Source organism: Gymnodraco acuticeps, unplaced genomic scaffold, assembly GCF_902827175.1.
Source record: "Gymnodraco acuticeps unplaced genomic scaffold, fGymAcu1.1, whole genome shotgun sequence".
NCBI classification, from domain to species: domain Eukaryota; kingdom Metazoa; phylum Chordata; class Actinopteri; order Perciformes; family Bathydraconidae; genus Gymnodraco; species Gymnodraco acuticeps.
In genome coordinates, this window is record NW_022992081.1 from 2463200 (window position 1) to 2486223 (window position 23024).

Sequence of the window (23024 nt, forward strand, 5' to 3'; positions counted from 1 at the left end):
GGGGGGGCCAGGGGGGGCCATGGCCACCCTGATATATTTGTTGGCCCCCCCCACTGGTCCCCCCACCACACACGCCGCCTCGCCAGTCACGTATGCGTAGTAGTTTATCTGATATTTAACAACAAATACACAGCCAGCGAGTCGCTTGATTTGAGCTTCCAGCTCATACTGCAGCCCCTCCCTCTCCCACTGCTACCATGGTAACACTCTGATACTCGGCGCACCACTCTGATACTCGCACGCACCACTCTCTGAGATTCGCACAGACAGCAGCAGGTTGCAGCAAAACGTTTCTTTCTACTGACTGGACTGGAGTTGACAAAAATCCACCAGACTTCTAGAAGTCGTATACGTTCGTTGCCTGTTAAGCCCCACAACACTTTAGGCTTTAGTGTGTTAGCTTTAGATAGCAAAAAACGTAGATATGCTTACCTTTAGCTGTTATTCTGATCAAAATGTGTGTTCAATGGCATTAAAACGAGAAACGCTGGAAGACCTGGAAAACAGGCTCGGGGCTCAGTAAAGGCTGGCTTGACTTCAGGTATAATTTGTCTGTAAACACACTTTGGCGGCTATCCTAGTTAGCATTAGTTTAGCTTGCTAAGCTAACGTTAGCTGATGTCGGTATGCTGGGCTGGTGTAATGCGTAGGCACATTAATCACTGCTGTGTGTAATGTCAATTTGCAGAAAATGAAGAGAAAGTCAACAGACATCTCTTCTTATTTTAAGAAGAAGATGAGAAAAGGAGAGACAGAGCTGGCAGGGGAGCAGCAGCATAGGGCTAGTGAGGAGATGGCTAGCCCATCTCCTCACTTGTCTGATACATGCTAGAAAGTACATGTGGAACTCTGTTTTGTAAAAGTGAAACTAAAACTTAAATACAGTTGTATTAATGTGATTGTGACCTTTGTAATCATTTAAGTCTTCTACACACTTTAGGTCTGCAGCTCCTTCAAAATGAAACGAGAATCTATGCTGTTTTTCCTCTTCTGTGTTCTGAGGTTATGAGCCGACCATTAGTCAAGTTTGTTTTCATAATGTTCTGTATGCTAATTTTAAAAAAGGTTAACCAGTTTGTTTATAAAGTATAAATATACATTTTCAAAACAAATGGAATACAAGCTATATGTATTACTCTCACCACAGTGGCCTAATCTAAAAAAATAGAAATATGTCTCGTCACCTATGTTCTGTCTAATACTAAAAGGTGATGTTTTGTATCATTTATATCAGTGGTTCCCAACCTGGGGGGCGCCCCCCCCCCCCCCTTGGAGGGGCGTCAAAGATCGCAGGGGGGGCACCAGGCCTCAGATGATTTGAGGCCAAATATCATATTTAGACTTTTTTTTTTTTTTCGGCTTACTTTGAGCATGTGTTTTAAACAGTTTAATCCCTTTGAGAATTGTTTCCACTTGCGCCGTCCTTTAATTTCTGCATACAGCGGGAATCCAAATAAATTAATCCTGAGTCCAATAACCATCAAAGTCACTGCAATAGTGCTCCTTAATTATGCTTTCATCCTCCGTTAACAACATATTTCACATTCATCCAGTTTGTGACAGTAGTTGTAGCATTTTTTAGACTTTTAAACTTTAATTACACCCCCCCCCCCCCCCGTGTGTGTGTGTGTGGGGGGGGCGTTACTTCCAACAGGAGTCATTTGGGGGGGCTCTTGGGAAAAAAGGTTGGGAACCAATGATTTATATAGTAAATGTTTTGAATTTGCTATAAAGGTCAATATTATATGGTGTTTTTGTGTTCAATCACAGTATGTATTTACCATGTTATACCCCTTGTGTTTTTGGGTCCTGTTGAAATAAAATAGTCATGTTTTAAAACTTGATTTAATAAAGTCATGTCAATCATCTTTGATTCCAGTGTGACACAAACAGCTTTGTTCAGTCTAAAACAATGTATAACCAGATACATAATATAACTGAAGAACATTTTGTGTTGCTGTTGTGTATTGTATGTGTTGAGAATGCTGAACATGTTGTGCCTTACAATAAATAAACTTATTTTAATTAAGCTGTATTTGTCTTTTTAAAAGGAAAGAACAACTAGCATATATATAAAAACAAAACAATAAATCACCTAACACATGTATACATAACAGAAAACAAGGTTCTTTTAAATGTTGTTTGAAGTAAAATGTTAACTATCCGTATTATATTCACTTCAGATGAGTAGTATCAGAAAATGTAAAATAAGAAACCAAAGTATATCAGTAGGTGATTCTCTTTGCCATTGTTTTCATCTAGTCTATACTTTTACAACAATTCAATTATTGGTTTTGGTGGGCCACCCCAAGATTTTCAGTGGCCCCATTTGGCCACCTCTATTTAAAAATGTCTGGAGGCGCCACTGCCCTCAGCCTGGCTCCGCTCCGGCAGCATCCATCTCTGCACCGGGACACGCACATGAAAAGAGGCTTCCGGATAAATAAATAAAAAACTGAAAAGGCGTCAGAACAGCGAGGAAAAAACACACACACCGGCTGCTGCTGCTGCCCCACATTGTGAAGGCGGTCCGTGATATGCAAAGAGACTCACAGCCGGCTGTCCTTCGTTACTCCAACCGGACAGCACGGCGGTGATACTCCGGAGGTCCCGCTCGGCTGTTGAAGTGATGCACCCTGCAGGTCCGAGTCACCAGTGAAATGATTTGATCTTCGCGGTGGATACTTGCAGTCGGTGTTGTAGATGATAAGAGGGAGAATGACATTTGCGGTCACGCTGTTGTGGTTCTCCCTTGCTCTCGGGAAGGCTACTATGCAAGGTAAGAAACACATTCAGTCTTTAAACTGTTGAAGCTGCGCTGCTGCCCCGCACCGTAGTAATTGTCCAAACAAAGGGTGAAATTACCTAAGAGGTAAACATATTTGAACCCTGGGGAGGATTTGGGATGCTACAGTGTTGCGCTATCCAAACACATCAAAGTGTCATTATAATAACGGCATAATTGGCCAATGTGCCCCATGCTTCTAAATGAAAAAAAAAAGGTTTAAGAGAATTTTTTGGAAATTATATCTGTAAAATATGCCGCATACGTATGATTCTGATGCGATCGCACTTTTAATCTTGTGGCTGGCAGCGAGACAAAATGTTGGGGTCAGGTGAGAGCAGGGGCGGCGCCAGGGAAATATGTGGGGTTTTTTTCTTCCGAAAATTATTATTATTATTATTTTTATTAAATTAAATTAGAAAAATTATTGATTACATCAATGCAAATGTGAAACAAACAAATGTTTGACCAAAAACATAAAGCCAACACAGGTGATATGATCAGGCCAATGGCCAGCACCCATTCGATTTTTGACCTACCCATAGGCTAAATTACTTTGTGACACTTGCTTTTAACTTCAATATTTAAAAAAAAATCTTCCCGGGGGAGCATGCCCCCGGACCCCACTAGAGGAGGTGAGGACCCTCCTAGAGGAAGTGAGGTCCACTCCCCACTTGTAAAAAGAGCACTTTACCCCTGCTTACACCTATATGCCGTGAGCTGATTATCGAGCCTTCACTGTAACAGTCGCGGGTACACTGTGTGTGTGTGTGGGGAGTGTTGCAGTAGAACATTCAACTGTAGCGCTGGTGCATTAATGGGAAACCCTTAATGTTTGAGCACCCTCTATGAAACGTCAAGCTACCCCACAGCACCCCCTAGAGAAAATCTCTGGCGGGGGAGGGGTGGCCGACCATGGCTGTATATCAGCAATAAAAACAGTGAAATGAATGGGAATATAATTCCCTTACATAATAAAGCTGTGACTCAGGTGTGGCTTGTAATGAAAAAGTAAATAATTTAAATATTGTGTCATGGTGTTGTTGAGCTACAGAATCAGAAGTGTGTGTGTGTGTGTGTGTGTGTGTGTGTGTGTGTGTGTGTGTGTGTGTGTGTGTGTGTGTGTGTGTGTGAGCTCACTGTAAGGCATTTACACCACTCTAATCTTGAGATGGAGTGGCTCTTGGCAGCACATGCTGTACATCTCTGTTGTTGTATATGTGATTATGTGTATGTGTGTGTGTGTGTGTGTGTGTGTGTGTGTGTGTGTGTGTGTGTGGTGTGTGTGTGTGTGTGCTGTGTGTGTGTGTGTGAGGTGAGAGAGAGAGAGGTAGAGATCCGAGGAGACGGTGAAGGACGATACTTTGAGAGAGAGCCCCCGAGAGAGGAGAGAGACTGGAGTGGAGGAGGATGAGAGACCCGATGATAGCGAGAGAGAGAGATGAGAGAGAATGGAGGAGAGAGATGACGAGAGAGGAGGAGAGAGAGAGAGAGAGAGAGAGAGAACAACTTGATGTAAATGATGAATCCACCTCCAGCAACCAATTGGCTGTCCCATTGTCAGTCCACAGTTAGGTTCAAGAGGAATCACATTTTAAACTGACATCAAGCTTCCTGCAATTTATTTATGGGACCCCACTGGATAGGTTGGCGTGCAGTGCCATCTTTGAATTGTAAAGGTACAGTTCACCCAGATATCAAGAAACCTCACATATTTCTCCCTTACTAATGATGTCATGCAGATACCTTGTATTGTTATGTGTCCAGGGTCTTTGTCTCTGACATATTGCTCCCGACTTAATATAGTTGAATGCAAATGATGTCCCTCGAAAGGGGCCAAAGATATCCTGACCAAAAGGAGCGTGCGTTGGCCAAACCAACATGGCTAACTTACTTCTTTCAATCTTTACGAGGCAGTGCATACCAAATCCACCAAATCTTACCTTCAGTAATAAAATCCCTAATATTTACAAGCAGGCATTTTTAATTTACGGTTGTTAAATTGTTACGCATAAGGCCTTTTCTTTATTATCTATATACCTTTTAAATAACAGTATCTAAAGCAGGGGTCACCAACCTTTTTTAGGATGAGGGCTACTTTCAAAAAATAAAACAAGTCGGGGGCTACTTTTACTCCTCTTTTTTTTGTTTTTTGCAGTGTATATATTTAGCACATTTTAACATTATTATATGCTTACCTTTAACCCTTGTGTGCTGTTTGGGTCTGTGGGACCCGTTTTCAGTGTTTACTCAAATAAAATGTATGCAATTTAATTATTTTAACCTGCTTTATTTGGGGGTGGGCCTCATATCCTCTAGGGGGGGCCTCACATCCTCCAGGGGGGACCTCACATCCTCTAGGGGGGTCCTCACCCCTCTCTAGGGGGGTCCGGGGGCATGCAACCCCGGGAAGATGTTTTTTAAAATGTTGAAGTGAAATGCATCAATCTGGTGCACTTTGAGCACAAAATGAATTTATGGATACAGCTCGCAACAAAGGGAGCTGTATACTTTTCAATACTCCAATCATCTTTAGAATATTATCACAACCAATAACAAATCATTTAAACTTGTTTATTCTTATCTTATGTTAGCATTCTTTCTTTTTATTTATGCATATTTTACTAATCATTCCCCTTTTAAACTGTTTTTTGTACTGCCCTATAGTACACATTGGAATGATTTCTTACTTTATCTATATTAAATAGATAAAAGTGTGCTCTCCCTAGCTCTCTCGCTCTCTCTCTCCCTCTCTCTCCCTCCCTCCCTAGCTCCCTCGCTCGCTGTCTCTCTCTCCCTCTGTCTCGCTCACTCACAGAGGCTGTGTGCTCCTCCGTGGTGATGACGGCTTGCGTTAAAAAATAATAATAAACATATTTGTAAATTGGGGGGACACAAACGGGATTTCTAAAAGTGCGGGGGACATGTCCCCCCCCTGTCCCTAGTGGAGATTACGCCATGTGTGTGTGTGTGTCAAGTGGAATAAATATATATGCAAGTTACAACACACAGAGTAAAACTCTGCCCCTCATGTGCAGTATAGCCTGGCATGACTAGGCTGTGTTCAATGGGGCTGATGTGTTGTGTAGATTCTGCCAGAAGGAAAATCAGCGGGGAGGTGCCACATTGCTTTTCTTCCCGACTGCAACGCTGGTCCCGCAAATCAAGCAAGAACATGATTGGTCGATATTCATTGTGGGGGTGGGGGAGGAGGGGTGTTAGATAGATATAGAGTTGTAGTAAGTAGATATAGTTCGCTATGATTTAGGTTTTGTTTATGCATAGGGTAGATTCTTTTAATTACATTTCCTTTTTTGTTTTGTGTATTTTATACATTTTGGATTTGCTTGGCGAGCTATTTGTAGAACATGCCCCGCGGGCGACTCACGTTGCCCCTGCGGGCGACGTGTTGGCTACCCCTGATCTAAAGGGACTATTTCTATGGTTGATAGATAGACAGATCCTTTATCTATCACACATTGGGAAATGTTTTTGTCACAAGCATTTGGTTGGAAAGTATTTCCAACGAAACAGAACACAACATGGCTTAATGTACATGTGTAGGCTGCGTACAGTAATACCGCAACAAGTCCTCTAACTCATACGACCAAATGGGCCGATTGTTCAAGCCCTTATTACGACCAAATATGCTGTTTGTTCAAGCGCTTAATACGTCCTATAATTACGTTTTAAAGTTTTCGCCCTCTAGTCCCGTTGAATGCAAACGTTACAGATGGTCGTTTATTCACAAATAACCCTCTCTGTAAAATCCTAAATTGTAGGAGTTTGGCCATTAAAACGCTTTTTGATTAGATTTCTAGCGAGAAGTGTATATTGTACTTTTAGAATCCACGTCCAGTCGATATGTAGGATCTATAGTTTGATAGATATTACGAAGATAATTTGAGGTATGCGGCAAGCCTCCATGTAAAGTTACGGGTTGAAAACTGTATTTCCGGTCTCGACGTTTTCATAATAAAACCAATGATCAAATGATTTTAACAGTGATATCTGCAGTACTCATCAACTAAAAAACATCAGTTTATCTTTGTTAATTATACGACATTTATTGATTTAAATTGTGTACAATTTGTGTACAATGTACCTGAGGTTTCTCCCATTTTTCCCTTTAAACTGTGGGTTTTCTCCGGAAGTTTTTCCTTGTACGATGTGAGGGTCTAAGGACAGAGGGTGTCGTATTGTCATACTGATATTCTGTACAAACTGTGAAGTCCACTGAGACAAATGTAACATTTGTGATAATGGGCTATATAAATAAACATTGATTGATTGATTGATTTATTTCCCATAGGTTTTTCTCTTTCGATTCTGAGAGACACCTTTCTTTTTTCAGAGGTTTTGATAGGCTAAAACATGGATTGTTTTAGCCGCAATGCATGTCGGGATATGGTGTTTATATGATATGAAATCGGAATAAAAAATAAATAAATAAATAATACTTTATTCCGAGTGTTCTTGCTTTTCTCTTTGAAAGTCATCACATAACGGCATTGTAATACAGGGTTCGACTGCATTACATATAACATATCTGCCGTACATATTTATTAATAGAGCCCTGATCAGAAGACCTTTTGACAAACTGTAAGAAATGCCGCCAAAACTGAATACGTGACGTGGATCATAAATATATCAGCAATTAAACAACATCTTCCATTTCTTTTCACACAATACGTCTCCTTGCAGTATCAATACTAATTCGGCTGACTTTTATATTTGATCCAATTGGTATATAGGTTATATTTACACCATAATGGTGCACAGCTGATAGAAAGGGATTTTTTTGTAGTTTTTAAAGATATTATTTACTACCTTTCCAACTCCTCATGCAGTTGACTGTTACAGGTCTATACAGGTTCATGGTACAATGCATAAGCTTCACATCGAGAGACTGAAACTGTATTTTCCTTTACCGTTCTGTTTTAATTTCTCAATAAAGTTAATAGTCATATTATGTTTGATATTATTATGTTTTATTAACTACACCCCTGGTTTTTTAACCCGCACCGCCTAGTGGTTAAAGCACGTTATTGAACTTTGTTGTTGAATACGTTTTATTTGATGAAAACATTTAAATATTAAGAGTAGCCTACATACAACATTGGGGGAAAGTAGAAGGCATGATAGAAATATAGAATAGAAAATATCAAGAAGATACTGTAGTGATCTCTACAATAAAACAGTTTAGTGCAGGACGTCCAAAGATATTAACAGGAGGATGTGCAAAGCAGACAAACTAATAAGGCTTTATTTAAACATTAAAGAATACTTTAAGTTAAGGTCTTCTTTTGAATAAGAAAAAAACGTTGGGGTTATCCACAGATAAATATGAAGCCTGACAAAGTACTTAACGTCCAATATATTGCATAGTTTATTTTGGCACTTCCCTGAATTTGACTCAGGTGTAACTAAAGTCTGATTAAAGGGTTGTTTATATTTCACATCATTAATCAGAATCTGCAAAGTAACTAAAATAAATGTAGTGGAGTAAAAATACCAGGTTAACCTCTGAATTGTAGTGGAGTAGAACAAAGTAGTATGCTGCTGTAACAAAAACATTTCCTAACTTGGGATCAATAAAGTATATGTTATCTTAAGATGATCGATGGCTACTGCCATATTTGCAAAATGTGCCTCTGAACCTTGACAAGTGCATGTTTCAGGCTTATCAATGAACAACAGGAGGGGTCACAGACATAAGACCAGCTGTTAAATAAAGCTCTTCTGACCTTAGGTGTCATGTGGGTATATTAATTAACCCATTTATTAATTACATGTTTTAAATTTGATAACACCACCATGTTTCGTATCCCCTAAACCTCCAGGGTGTACACAGTTTAATACTGGCAACTTCTAATTGTGGGAAATACGAAAACGTCTTATAAAGTCTGCCGTGGTTCCATTCCATTTCATAGAGCTGTTTGACGCTCAGCGTAACCTTGTCGCACTGCCACTCCAACATCCAATCACAGGGCTTGATGACTAATCACGGGGTTTGTAAAGCAAGGCTGATGTTGTAGTCCCAAACGATAGCAGGGGATTCTGGGTAGTGTAGTGTCTTCGGAAACTGTATTGTCTAAATTCCGAAAAAACTATTTGTTTCTCTGAATCGAAGGTTAAAAACACAAAAGCATTGTACACAATTTAAACCAATCAATATTGTGTAATTAACAAAGATAAACTGATGTTTTTTAGTGGATGAGTAATGCAGATATCACTGTGTAATCATTTGACAGTGAGGGGAATATATCCGGTTTTATTATGAAAACTTTGAGACTGGAAAAACTGTTTTCACCCGCGCTATCTTTACATGGAAGCTGCATACACGTTATCCTGGCGAGACCTCAAATCATCTTCGTAATATCTATCAAACTATAGATCCATCACACATCGACTGGACGTGGATTCTAAGAGTACAATATACACTTCTCGGCAGAAATCGAATCAAAAAGCATTTTAATGGCCAAAGTATTCCACAATTTAGGATTTTTCAGACAGGGTTATTTGTGAATAAACGTCCCTCCGGAGCGTTTGCAATGAACAGGCCGGGAGCATGTTGTTTCTTACACGACCACTAGAGCACCTCTAGTGGTCGTGTAAGAAACAACATACACTTTAAAACGTGTCTCTGGGTCGTAATAAGGGCATGAACAATCAGCCTATATGGTCGTTTTTTGTACAGGCTGTAATACCACCTACGTGCTGTCATGTGATGCTCACTGTCTTTGACATCAAGTTACTGTGTGTGAGCAGACACGTGTTGGTGTGTATGCTCACATACTGTACAATGCATTTATGCCTCATAGGCATTATGACTGATGGGGTTAACCATTGTGAAACATCAAGAGCAGGGCTTCAGCCCAGATCGTGAAGTTGCTTCCTTGTCTCTTGCTTTATGATTTAGTCATAATACTTCTCTTAAAAATGTCCACTATTCCAAGCATCACGTTAGACGACTGCCAAGAAAAGGAAAGAAGTGAAGCTGTTGTTTATTTGCAGTTCCTTCTCAGTGTTTTTACCAGCAGGAACATAAAGGGAACAGATGGTACACGTAACAAGGGGATCACACCAATGCATCGTCCATGGAGTGCTTTAGATTGAGGAAGACGCAGGGGATTTGCTTGGACGTTGGGTCACCCCTGTCTCTGTATCCATCATCAACACACTGAAGGCTCTTCTACACACGCACATGCACATGCGCACACAAACACTAATGCATCATCATTTCCCCGCAGAGGATCAGCCCCATCCCCCAGGCCGTCAGGATGTACGTTCTAATCAATACTATACCTTTTACCTCGACTCAATCAGCCACACACACACACACACACACACACACACACACACACACACACACACACACACACACACACACACACACACAACACACACACACACACACACACACACACACACACACACACACACACACACACACACACACACACACACACACACACCACACCACACTCACCAGTCCCCGTCTGAAGGAGGGAGCAGGGCCCTTGAAGAGGCATCCATCCCTGCGGTGTTTGACTAGTTTGGCTCCTGTGTTTTGTCTTGATGAGGATCTTGAGACAGAGCTGCTTCCTGTAAAGATGGTAGATAGGATTCAGCTGACGGAGTGCACTGTTGGCCTGGGTAAAGCCTTAACGAACTGACTGCTTTACAAGGGATCTGATGCAACTGGAGGTAATCTATCTGAGTCTGAACAAACTGTGTACTTTAAATTCAGATTGTAACACACCCAAAAGGAAACTGGGAGATTTGAAGACAGCGAATATAAGGGTATATTGGTCTCCCTGTATGTGCAGTATCAAGACTCAAAGTGACTCTAAAACATCATGGTAGGAAGTTTTTTTCCTCTAATTTAAAAAGGGTTTTTGACTGGCTAAGAATGTGTTTCTTGTGAGTGGTATGCATTCAACCGCATGCACATTCAACCATATAAAAAAAGAAATCTTTATTAATATTTTAAACAGCCAAAGCAGGCTCCTCTAGTCATTGTCCACAACCTTGAAATGAGCAAGTACGGAGTAAAAGGAAAAAAGATGGGTTTGGTTGCAATAACATGCAACGTTGCTTGTATGATAATATTTCGGCCACAAAAGGTACTTTTTTATCAACTGGTAAAAAAGTATCTGTTTATGTATATTGCAATATTTTAATTCACTATGAGAACAAAACTAAAACTGTAAAAAAAAACTTCTAAAATAAGAACTATGATGGCATGTGTGACGTTTTGTGTATATGCATACAAAATGATAATGTGAAAGACAGGTGAATGGACAAAAATATTCGGACTCAATTGACAAATAATTTACCAATATAAAATTATTTGAATCAAAATCAAGATATTCTAAGTGAAAATGCAACCCTTTTGCAAGTTGCATTCACTAAACTCCACAGATAATGATGCACACTTTTCCCGTTCTTGATACTGAATGTTCATTTTAAATGACAGAGATATCATGTCTGAATCAGCCCTGAATTAACCAAATCATGAGCTATAGCAGAATATAGTGTATCAGGTTGTAAATGTAGCTTTCCGATGAGAGGGAATGCCTTGCACAGTACACCACCTTGTGTGAAGTTTTAAGCCAAAATGCAAATTTGGTTTCTCCCTGCTATCTGTTTGCCGTCTCTTCTCATTCCCCTTGCCCCACTTAACTTCCCCTTCTGTACCAACCTCTACCCTGCCCCCTCGTTCTGCCTCTCTCAGACACTGAAGGGAATTGCTCCGGGTCACTCTGTCTCACTCCTTCCCTTATCAGCTCTCTCCATTCCTCTGCTCCATTCCCCTTGTTTGAGAGGCTGTTGATTCAAAGTTCTCTTTTCTGTCTATCAGCTACTGCCTCTTTTGGCACCACAGGCGGTGCCAAATGCTTTCCTGCTATGCAGTCAAAAGGCTGAGAGAGTGACTGAGGGTGGCTCTGTTCTGCAGCTCGAGTATAAATACCACAAAATGCTCTGAGCGTCCAGCAAATGCCGCTGTCATCTGCATCTTGCAGAGCGAGTTACAATGAGTAACAGGGAAGAGGTTCAGTGTCTTGCTCAAGGACAATTCCTTAGGAGCTCATGATGAGGATTTTGGGTGTTGGTAGAATCAAGTATGCAAAGTTTAAACAACGGTGGAGTCTAGTAGCAGTCTGTATATTTCTAACTGAACTACAGTTGTTTTCAGTAGTTTTCTACCTAAGAGATCAGATATCTTCAAGCTGTCTGCACTTGAACGTGTGGCTGATGAAGTAAAAACAATGTTTCCTCATCGCACTGTATCCTGCCTGGCAAAAGCGTCACTCTTTCGCTGACTATTATGTCACGTGCCTGGATGCACATGGCGCTCACATCCCCTGCTCGTCCCCCCTGGCAATTGTTATGTCTGAGGTGATCATATCAGCGTGATCATTTTGTCAGCCTTGGGAGCTTAGATGCATTTGCTCAGCCATGACCAGCTGTCAGTCCAGGGTTGGCGGTGTGTGTGTGTGTGTGTTTTTCCTCCTCTTGCTTTTGGGACTCGTGGGAGGTGGTTCACTGTGTTCATGCACGACTGTGCCCCTGTATGTACTTAAACCTATGGAAGATGGTAAATGTAATGCATACGTATGTCAGTGGACATTAATATTACAAGCATGCAAAGCATTGTAATAATAATGTTTAGGGCTGAAACACTAACTTTCATTATTGATTAAAGGGGCCCTATTATGATTTTGAGAATTATCCCTATCCTGTAGTGTGTTCTATAGGTTTTTGTGTATGTACATTGTCGGGAAAGACTAAAATCCCAAAGTTCCCTCCAGAAGGAGTTTCTCTCCCACACACTCCCAACCTGCCTGAAACGCCTTTGTTTATTTCCGTAATATAATGACATCACTATGTAACACTTGCGCTTCATATAGAGTGGTGCAGTGACGAGTCCTAAAACCCGGAAGTGAGTTAGCATTTTCCCACTACATGTTCCCTCGTCTCAGAGTCAATGGGATTTCTCCATAGGGTTTTGGAAAATAGCTGGAAATAAGGTCTGTGTTTGACACAAATTGAAGAGACGGATCACGTTTTGTTCTACGACATTAAATACATCAGCAGTGACCCCACTGGTGACTTTTGAAGAGTTTACGTGTCTGAAAAACGATTGTTAACAAGTGGCTGAATAGGACTGCAGAAATTGTGGAGGACGTTGTACGTCATTACACCGAACACGTAAACATGTTTGCCCCTGTTCTGCTTGAAAGCCAGTACCTGCGCTCTTGCAAACTGTTAAAACAAACGCTTCAAATTGTACAATTTGTATCTGTATTTTTGAATATCGATCTTAAGTTGGCGTGACGTTGAAGTCGTGCGACCCTGCTGTAGTTCGTTTATAGCACAACGTTAGCATTTTGCTTCTGGCGATTAGATTTATGATTAGAAAATTAAGTAGGGTAGACATGTGGATATTATCCGGTTGAACAAAACGTGCATTTATAAAACAGGTTTGTTTTCCACAGATCTTTATTTCGAGCTATTTTCCAAAATCCTATGGAGAAATCCCATTGCTTCTTTGTCGAGGGAACCCATGCGCAGCTTACTTCCGGGTAAATACGTCATCCCTGCACCACTCTATTGGCTGGTGCTCTTACAGTGTACTTGCTAGGCTAAGGGGTGGGACATATTTACTGTAAGTGGTTGACCAATCACTACAGAGCTGGTCAGCTAACCAATTTCAGACAGATGTAAATAAAGCACTTTTTGAACATTAAACTAAAGTATGTAAACAGGTCGAAGTAGAGGCACAAAATACAAATATGAACATGAAATTATGTATAATAGGGCTCCTCTAATGTGATGTTTTTGTTATTAGTCAAATTATTTACTTCAGAAAATGGAGAAAAAGTTGCCAAGAGTCCAGAGTATTCTCAGATGAATTTTCTTTGTTGATATTTATTGGCATTTCTCTAGGGAAGGCAATGTTGGTTAGTTAATTGACATAAATACAGGGGTGTCTAGAGTAAGAGTCAACCTAGCTGCACAATATATGGTCAACCTTAAAGGTCAGTCTAACTTAATGCCACGTTGTCACCATTTTTATGACTTGGTTTTGACTTGAAGAACCATCTGGAATATTTCCATGGTTGATTGTTACATCCTTACTTTATTCTCGTGAATACAAAATCATTTTCTCTCTTAAACTTGTTTATTTTCTATCTTGTCCTCAACTTTCATTTTCCATTTGCTCTTTCCAGCTGAGGAAGATTTTGTATCGCTGGCCGAGTTGGAGGATTCCTTGTTGAGGAACCTTTTCAGGGGTTATCAGAAGTGGGTCCGGCCTGTCCACAATGCCAACGACACCATCACCGTGTGCTTTGGACTGAAGATCTCACAGCTGGTGGATGTGGTAATAAAACAATAATCAGATACAAAAACACACAGAACGTTGTTAAGCAAGGCTCTAACAAGCTCCATGCTAATGTCCTGTTCAACTGCATAACCCTGGTAAAATAATGTTGTTATTAAATGTAGGTTCATCTTTGAAGCCGATTTATGATATTGTGGTTCCTGTAATAATAAACAATACACTTTGTTATAGAGGTCCGATCTATTAAAAAGGCACATTGAGCTTCGTAAAGGGAAAACATTTAATAAACTTCCAACAATTGAAATGAAATGTAGGGCAAAATAGAAAAACGGTAAGATAAACAGGTTGAGCTTTCTCGTGAGGTATATTTTTAGAAGAGACTTAAATAAAGACACTGACTCAGACAGCCTTACTTCCTCGGGCACCTCACGCCTCAGGGACTGTTCTTCTTCTTAACAGACAACTGTTAAAAGGTCAGAAACAGGTGTAATGGGATTACACCTGTTTCTGACCTTTAGCATCTACACCTGTGTAAAAGCCTATAGCAGCTGATTTCTGCATAATCTACAGGGATTTCAACTCAAATCTTTTTTGACCAAGACAGAAAATAACAGCTGTCTCTGAATGTTGTTAAAGTTAAACAAAACCATTCTGTTAGATGGGAGAGAAAGTATGAATGAATGAAAAATTATTAGATCATTTCTGGCATTAATTCAACAAAACATATATCAATTGTTTTTATTTATGTGGTGATTCCAAATCAACAGACTTGGATTTGAACATCAACATATTATTTGTATGCAGCTTGGGAGCTTGCTTTGCATTTGTAGTTGTATTGGCAAAGGCAGAATGGAAAATGGGAAATCAATCAAATCAGGCTGACCTTTTGAAAAGCCAATCTAGAAATTAGATGTTAGCCAGGCCGAGAAACAAAACAGAAGGCTGAGGACATGACCTTATTGTCCTGGAGAATAGCTCTGGCTCTGCCCATATCATACATTATGTATCATATTAATATTAGATAGATATGGGTATTTTAAATGGTCTCATCCTGAGCGCCCTCGACACAAATGTGCTAGAGAAACACTACAAAACTGTGCATATGTTGTCAAGTTGGTGAAGATTTCTCCTCATTTGCATGTGATTTTTTTATTTATATCATTTTTGAAACTGCAGGTCGTTTCTCCTAATGGAAATGTTATTGGCCGTTGTTACGCAGTCGCACCTGTCGGCCACCATGCAATGCTTCTGGGAGACCAACGCAACAAAGGGTCTTAAGCTGTGTGTACATGTTAAGAAAGCTCTCTGCAGAAATGAAAATTGCCTTCTATAAAGGCTTTTTAGGATAGCTGAGTTTTTTTTCAAAAAGAGAGGAAAGCAAGCAAATAAAGGAGGTACGAAGGAGGGGAGTAGTGAAACTTACCTCAGACGCTTAAGAATATAGGGTTAGGGTTAGGTTTACAAGAAGGACACCTGATTATTTATTGTTAAGAAGACAGGAGCATACCTAAAAGGTGTGGGTGGAATGCAAGGCGTATGGAGTTTAAGACATGGAAAGGGGAGGCTCTTAAGGGAGGTCACCTGAGGAACTGTGCTACGGGAGATACACTGAGAACAGAAGTGTGAGGATAAATTAAGAGGAGGGAAAGGACCCAAGGGATTTAAAGGGGCAAAGATGGGAAGAGAGTATAAAAAGAAGAAAGGAGAAGAAAGGTTAAAAATGAGGTCCAACATGGTCTTTCATAGCAGCTGAGGAAGTAATGAGGCCATCAGGCAGAGAGGAACCAGATCCCATGTATTATTTACACAAGGACACACACACGCTCTCACAATTCCACAGAGACATTTGTTTTACTATTTGATGCCTGTACTTCTGCCATACAGAATGAACATTTAGCAGAGTGCCATCTCGTGTTATTTTAGCAGAGTTACTGTGATTTAAAAAACACTAAATACGTCAGATCAATTTTTGCTTAGAAAAGATGCAATCAGGTTTTCCTCAGCTCCTCTCGAGAGCAGACAAACCACACAATCTATTCCATAGATTTTCTCTCTACGGCAAGTATTTTCCTGTACAGAGCTTACATTAAAACCCTTCTGACTTACAGCAGGGTATTACTTTCTTATTCCTCCTCCTCTTACTTCAATCCATGCTTCTATATTTTGCTATTGTCGCCTATACTTTGTATTAAAGGATGCAGCATTAGCTTTATTGCCAGTCATTTTGGTCAATGACGAGTAACATGTGATTCTCTCCCTCATTACATTCTAGATTCACCCTGAAGCAATGCACTTAACCCTCCAAGCTGCTCTACTGTTCTTTCTAAGTGGCAAGCAAAAGAAGCAATTCATTCATTTTGAAAAAAATAACTCGTTTTTTGTTTTCATCCCACTCAGCTTTTTGTCTCCAGCTTCTGGTTTGCTCCTTAGCTCCTCATTAGCCTTTCTTATCGTAAACACCACTGAGACGTTTAAACAGTGAACAAAACTTCCTCCTTATCTCTCTACAGGACGAAAAGAACCAAGCGATGACTACAAATGTCTGGCTCTGGCAGGTAAAAATAGCCGTTACTATTTACAAATGCTTGTTTATTCAATTGAAGGGTGCCATTTTGACATCTGGGATTTCTTGACAAGTGAATTACCTTAGCTTCTTAAAGTTAATGTATATTGTCACTTATAATGGTCTAAGACTTTTCTTGCAGACAATTCAAGTAGAGTTTACATACTTTCAATAATACTGAATAATTGCATTCAAACTGCTAAATTGAAATGTAATACTCCAAAAAGTAGTACATGTGATTAATCAAGTGATCACTTGATCTTAAATGTGTTCAATGTTCACCTGTGTGTAGGAGTAGGTGATAAAGGATTATTTGATTTTATTCTGATTTTACTTTCATTCCTATTTTTTTTTGGCATTTTTGCAAGCAATTCTTATTTGTTTGATAATTACAGGCCCCTGGTTCATAAATAGATTTAATCAAAATATAACAATTAAGGGCATCGTCAAAATAGAGTATGTAATAGAGAATAAAGTATGAATATAGTTGTTACTTTATCTGCTTCTTTTAGCTGCTAAAATCATACATTTACGTAATAAGATTTTGAATAAAAGACACACATGGGCCTTGAAAAGGCAACTGAGGACAAATGTACACTGAAATATAAAGACCTTTGGCTTTGTACAGTAAGTAGTGCCGTCCCTGTCCTTGTTCCAAGATGCACTTAAAGCATTTTCAAGCTAAGTCTTGTGTCTTATCGTGTTACTTATCAAGCTGTGTTTTTATTTTTTATTAAAGGAGTGGGTAGACGTGAAGCTGAAGTGGAACCCAGATGACTATGGAGGTATCACCTCCATCAGAGTGCCCTCAGAGACTATATGGCTGCCTGACATCGTCCTGTATGAAAAGTGAGTTATGTAGCACACATCAGTAGCACAGTCCGAGGCAATGCCTGATAACTCTGAGGCACATTTAATGTTCCCTTCTAATAGTTTTCTTCCTCCCATACTTTGCCTTTCATGAAGGAATTCTTCAACCCTAAAATAATCATTTCATTTCAATAATATATCTGGAACTCACCACTTACTATCCTGAATTTCTGAAGAATCTTTATTTTTATCGATCACCTCCACTAAATAAATGAAATCAATATTCAGTCCTGCTCACTACTTCCCGATCCATGCATTTTTTTTGTTTTAAACCTACCTATTTAAAACATAAACACTCTCACGCTTTAGCAGCCATGCTACAGAAGTGTTTTTAATAGTAAAGTCGCAGTGAAAAATTGGGAGTTGGGAAAGTAGTGAGCATGCAACTGGAAACATCTATTCTTGGGTTTTCTTGCACGAGGTTGTGTGTGAGTGTGTAAACGGATGTTTTGTAAAAGTGTTCATCACTAATGGATGTAGTTGTGGCTTTTGTCTGTTTGGATTTGTGTATTGTATCTTGTGGTCATGGGGCTGTGTTTGTATATTTTGTTGTTCATCCATTATGAGAAACTCCTGGAGCGTTATTATTGTTTATTGTGGAGGTTCATTTTTAAGTGCGTGTATATTTGGTTGATATTTATGTATAGTGCTGTAAGATGATGAAGTGTTGGTCTATTGGGAGTAAATGTGTCATAATTCATTCATTCAATATCGTTTACCTTTTGTTTACCACTGCCCTTGTACTTTTCAATTACATTTTTCAGAAAAGGAAAATGTTTTTCTCAATAATTCAAGTTTACGTGGTGTGAAAAATGCATTTACTGTTCATCATTTTGGAGGTGACGTGTCTCTTGGATTTGTCTTAATCAATCAATCAATCAATGTTTATTTATATAGCCCAATATCACAAATGTTACATTTGTCTCAGTGGTCTTCAGTGTGTACAGAATATTAGTATGACAATACGACACCCTCTGTCCTTAGACCCTCACATCGTACAAGGAAAAACTTCCAGAGAAAACCCACAGTTTAAAGGGAAAAATGGGAGAAACCTCAGGGAGAGCAACAGAGGAGGGATCCCTCTCCCAGGACGGACAGACGTGCAATAGATGCCGTGTGTAAAGTGAAAAGATAATACATTTTACAACATAGGTAGTCCAAATGTTTGGAAATGCATGTGTCTATAATAAGAAGATGAAACCACGAGGATGTCAACAATCCTGTGGGAGCCATCAGGGAAGTAGTATGATGAGAGTCAGGCAGGACCGCAGAGACAGGTTCAGCCACGACTCGAAGTCCAGGACTCAGGATGCAGGACCACAGCAACAGACACACCTTTACCACCTTAAATGTACCCCTTTTTTTTCTCTCCTTCTCCCAGTGCGGACGGTCGCTTTGAAGGTTCCCTCATGACCAAAGCCATCGTGCGTTGGGATGGCACCATAACATGGACTCCACCGGCCAGCTACAAGTCCTCCTGCACCATGGACGTCACTTTCTTCCCATTTGACCGACAGAACTGCTCCATGAAGTTCGGATCCTGGACTTACGATGGGAACATGGTGGACCTGGTCCTGGTGGATCACTATGTGGACCGGAAAGACTTCTTTGATAACGGCGAGTGGCAGATCCTCAACGCCACGGGACAAAGGGGAAGCAGGAGGGATGAGATGTACTGGTACCCATTTCTCACCTACTCCTTCATCCTCAAGAGATTGCCTCTGTTCTACACCCTCTTCCTCATCATCCCATGCCTCGGCCTCTCCTTCCTGACCGTGCTGGTGTTTTATTTGCCATCAGACGAAGGAGAGAAACTGTCACTCTCCACATCAGTGCTGGTGTCGCTCACTGTGTTCCTCCTGGTCATAGAGGAAATCATCCCGTCTTCCTCAAAGGTGGGTTTCCTAAGGGAGGAGTTTCCATTGAGCAGTCCGTTTTAAAGCTATTTTAATTTGTCCTGGGTCTAGTTATCCTAATTGTCATCTTAATTGCAGAATGCCCAGATTACAACCACCAGGCTCTGAATTTCCTATAGCTTAACTGCAGATACAACAGTACGAGGCCAAAGTCTTCAGAGCTCCAAAAGACAATGACTCTCCAAAATCACAAAAATGCAGTCGACTAACAAAGCTTTGACCACTATCTTGCATTGTGTGTAGTTCCCTTGTGGGTTTAAATGTATTTGTGGTTCCAAAAAGGTAAAGCCTATTGACTGGTGATCTCCTGACTTCTTCCGTTAGTTTAATCATATTTTTGACATGTATGTAAAAGAGTGAGATATCATGACCACCAATGGATAAATTGCTGTGAAATCATGAAAATATCAACTAGTAAACATCCCCATGCTAACTGATTAGTATTTAGCCCAAAAGCACCAATGTGCTAAATCAATAAGATCACAACAAATTGTGGAATGCCTCTTTAAGGAGCAGTGTAATCTCTTGATATGGTAAAATAAAATAAACATATTATTTAATAATAACCCTCAACTGATTGTACCATCTCCAGGTGATCCCACTGATCGGTGAATACCTGCTGTTCATCATGATCTTCGTCACTTTTTCCATCATCGTCACCGTCTTTGTCATCAACGTCCACCACCGTTCCTCAACTACTTACCACCCCATGGCCCCCTGGGTAAAGAGCCTCTTTCTTCAGAGATTGCCCAGACTGCTGTGTATGAGGGGGCATACTGACAGGTAATGTGGGATTGACTGTAGGAATGGTTTGACAATTTGGGAACATATTTCCTACACTGATAGAAGATGGTCAAAGCTTAGCATAACGATTGGAGACAGGGTAACAGCTAGCCTAAGCAGTTGCCAGGCAATTACCCCCAGACATTACTAGTTCTCACCAGTCACTGCCCTTGAGGTATGGCAAATTGACGTTTTAAACACACGCTTTTAAAGTGCTGAATAAAAGGCAGATATTGCTCCCTCTGGATAAAGCCAGGATAAAATGTCCTCCTATTTCCAGTCTTTATGCTAAGCTAAGCAACCAGTCTCCTGAGTATAGTATTTTGTGTAAAGACATGACAGCAATATTTACTTTTTCATCCAACTCGCAACAGGAAAGCAAATGAGTCCCTTACCAAAAATGTACTTTTATATATAGATATATGTCTAAACATAAGAAGACACATATGTCAAATGAATAAAACATTTGGTGTCCATTATCCTCAGATACCACTTTCCAGATATGGAGATGCACAGCCCGGAGCCGAAGCCCCGCAAAGGTGCGGGGAAGAAGGGGGATCCCGGCCAGCAGAGGGGCCCCTCCGCCGCGAAGGAGGACGAGAACCAAGCTTGGCTGGCCATGCTGGAGAAAGCCACAAATTCAGTACGCTACATCAGCCGTCACATCAAAAAGGAGCACTTCATACGAGAGGTAGGTGGGCAGACATGAGATGAATGTGTACAGCTCATTGTTTTTTAAAGATATAATAGATAGAGATGTTTCTGCATTAAAATGTCTAGAAAGGACTAGACCTATGTTATATGTTTGTGTACTTACATTATCCCAAATGCTTCCAACAGTTTTTAATAATGAGGAATCTGTTTTCTTAATCAACGAGACGGCCCTTTTTATTTGTCTGGCTCTAACACCAAGGTTTGTCCTTACAACATATCAGCTATATGATGTCTGCCAGGACAGGAGTCATACATTGACAGTTTCAAGCCACATTATTTTGATGCATGTTTTAGATTTTGTTAATTATAACTGCATTTTTTAACTACATTAAGGATTTTAGTCGTTACAATCTGGAATTTAAGTTATTAGTGACACAAGATCAACAAATGTTAGCTACAGATCAGAGAAACATTTTTAACATTAAAATGCTATATTCAGTGCTTTACCAAGTTTTACTTACCAAATCTGTGTGTTTTGGAGGATAAAAAGCTAGTGCTCCCCTTTTGATCAAAACCTTTTCAAATTCATGATCAAAGAAACAAGCCAGGCATACATTAGCAGCAGCAAGGCTAACAGATGGTCCTTCCAACGGTCGGAGAAATACAACTTTTTTCGGGGTTTTTACCAGTGTTATTCCCCTGGTCCGTTTGCTTTGGGATCCTGAGTAAGACTGCTATGGTGGTAAAGACAAAAACCCCTATGACCCCACACTGATTCACCTCACTTCAACAAACTCTATATTTTGTTAATGTTCAAATTGAGAGACACTGGTTGGTTGCAAAACATGTCATATGTTTTGCTTAAGGAGATCTAACTTGCGGTATAACTGCTAAACAAATGACACAAAGTACTTTGTGCTAGCAACGTTTCCAAAATCCTTGAGGCTGACACAGATTCACACCTGATAACCTTTCTTTTTGTTGTCTCTCTTGTTGTCTATGTTTGTTCTTCTGCCTCATATAGGTTGTTCAAGACTGGAAGTTTGTGGCTCAGGTGTTGGACAGGATTTTCCTGTGGGCCTTCCTTACAGTGGCAATACTAGGAACTGTCCTAATCTTCACCCCCGCTCTGCAGATGTACTACAGCACACCATGATAAACATACACAACCTGAAAACCCTCCTACCACTCGTTCTTTAACCAATTTGTCTTGTCTGTATTTTATTGATGCAACTCAATAAAACATTCACACTGAATATTTTTCTTTTTGTAGAAACAAGCTCGAGCTGCACACGTTGACCTCCCTGCAGTGTGTTTTGCAGCCTGTAATGACTACTGCAGACTGTTGTTATCTAAATGCAACTTGTCAATTAATGTAAGGTGCATGCACAGAGTGCAGAGAAACGAAAGCAATAAGCAGGTTAAAGTAGCGTGTATAATTTAAATATCCATGTTTGTATAACTGTGACATTGTAATCATACATGCAACAACATGCACAATATCACTTCATTAATACTGCGTTGTTTTTTTGTGTTACATTTACCATGTTGTTCTACCAGCTGTGAGTGCTGTTTAGACGATGACAATAAAAATAAATGTACAACATCAATTTTCCAGTCATGTTTTAACCTAAGGCAAATTGGGCAATCACCCTGGAGAGATCTTACGGGTTTATACCATGCCATTTATTTTGTTTAAAATTGAAATGTACAATGCCCATGTGTTGTAGAGATTGGCAATAGACATGTCTGCATTTTCTACAATATAGTGAAACTAGAAGGCATTCTGCTTGTGTTACTCAAAGCTGAGTAAAAACAAAAAAATCTGTTGAAAAACTCAACAGCAATATCTCTTTGTAAAAAATCATAATCCATTCACCAAAGATAATCCACACACATTGTTATGAGCAATTTCATTTTGGAAATATATATTTCTTCTGTGGAACTACACCCCGAAATGTATCACCATGCAGAAAAAAGGGTTCAAAAAAATAAGTTCCAACATATTTGAGAGAAGGCAGTCATCTTTATGGCTGATGGCTCACACCAAAACAATATAGATAACAAGGTAAAAGGAAAAAAGGAGAATTTTTAATTATG

General features: G+C 39.9%; 1 protein-coding gene across 1 annotated transcript; it reads left to right on the forward strand.

The window, feature by feature from the left end:
* The first annotated feature begins 2391 nt into the window (after window positions 1-2391).
* Window positions 2392-22530, forward strand: chrnb3a (cholinergic receptor nicotinic beta 3 subunit a). Its single transcript, XM_034202369.1, has 8 exons — window positions 2392-2779; window positions 14026-14177; window positions 16649-16693; window positions 17441-17550; window positions 18953-19466; window positions 20080-20270; window positions 20757-20961; window positions 21949-22530. Exons 1-8 carry the CDS (start codon window positions 2704-2706, stop codon window positions 22078-22080), a joined length of 1425 nt encoding a protein of 474 aa, XP_034058260.1. The 5' UTR covers window positions 2392-2703; the 3' UTR covers window positions 22081-22530.
* Window positions 22531-23024: the final 494 nt, after the last annotated feature.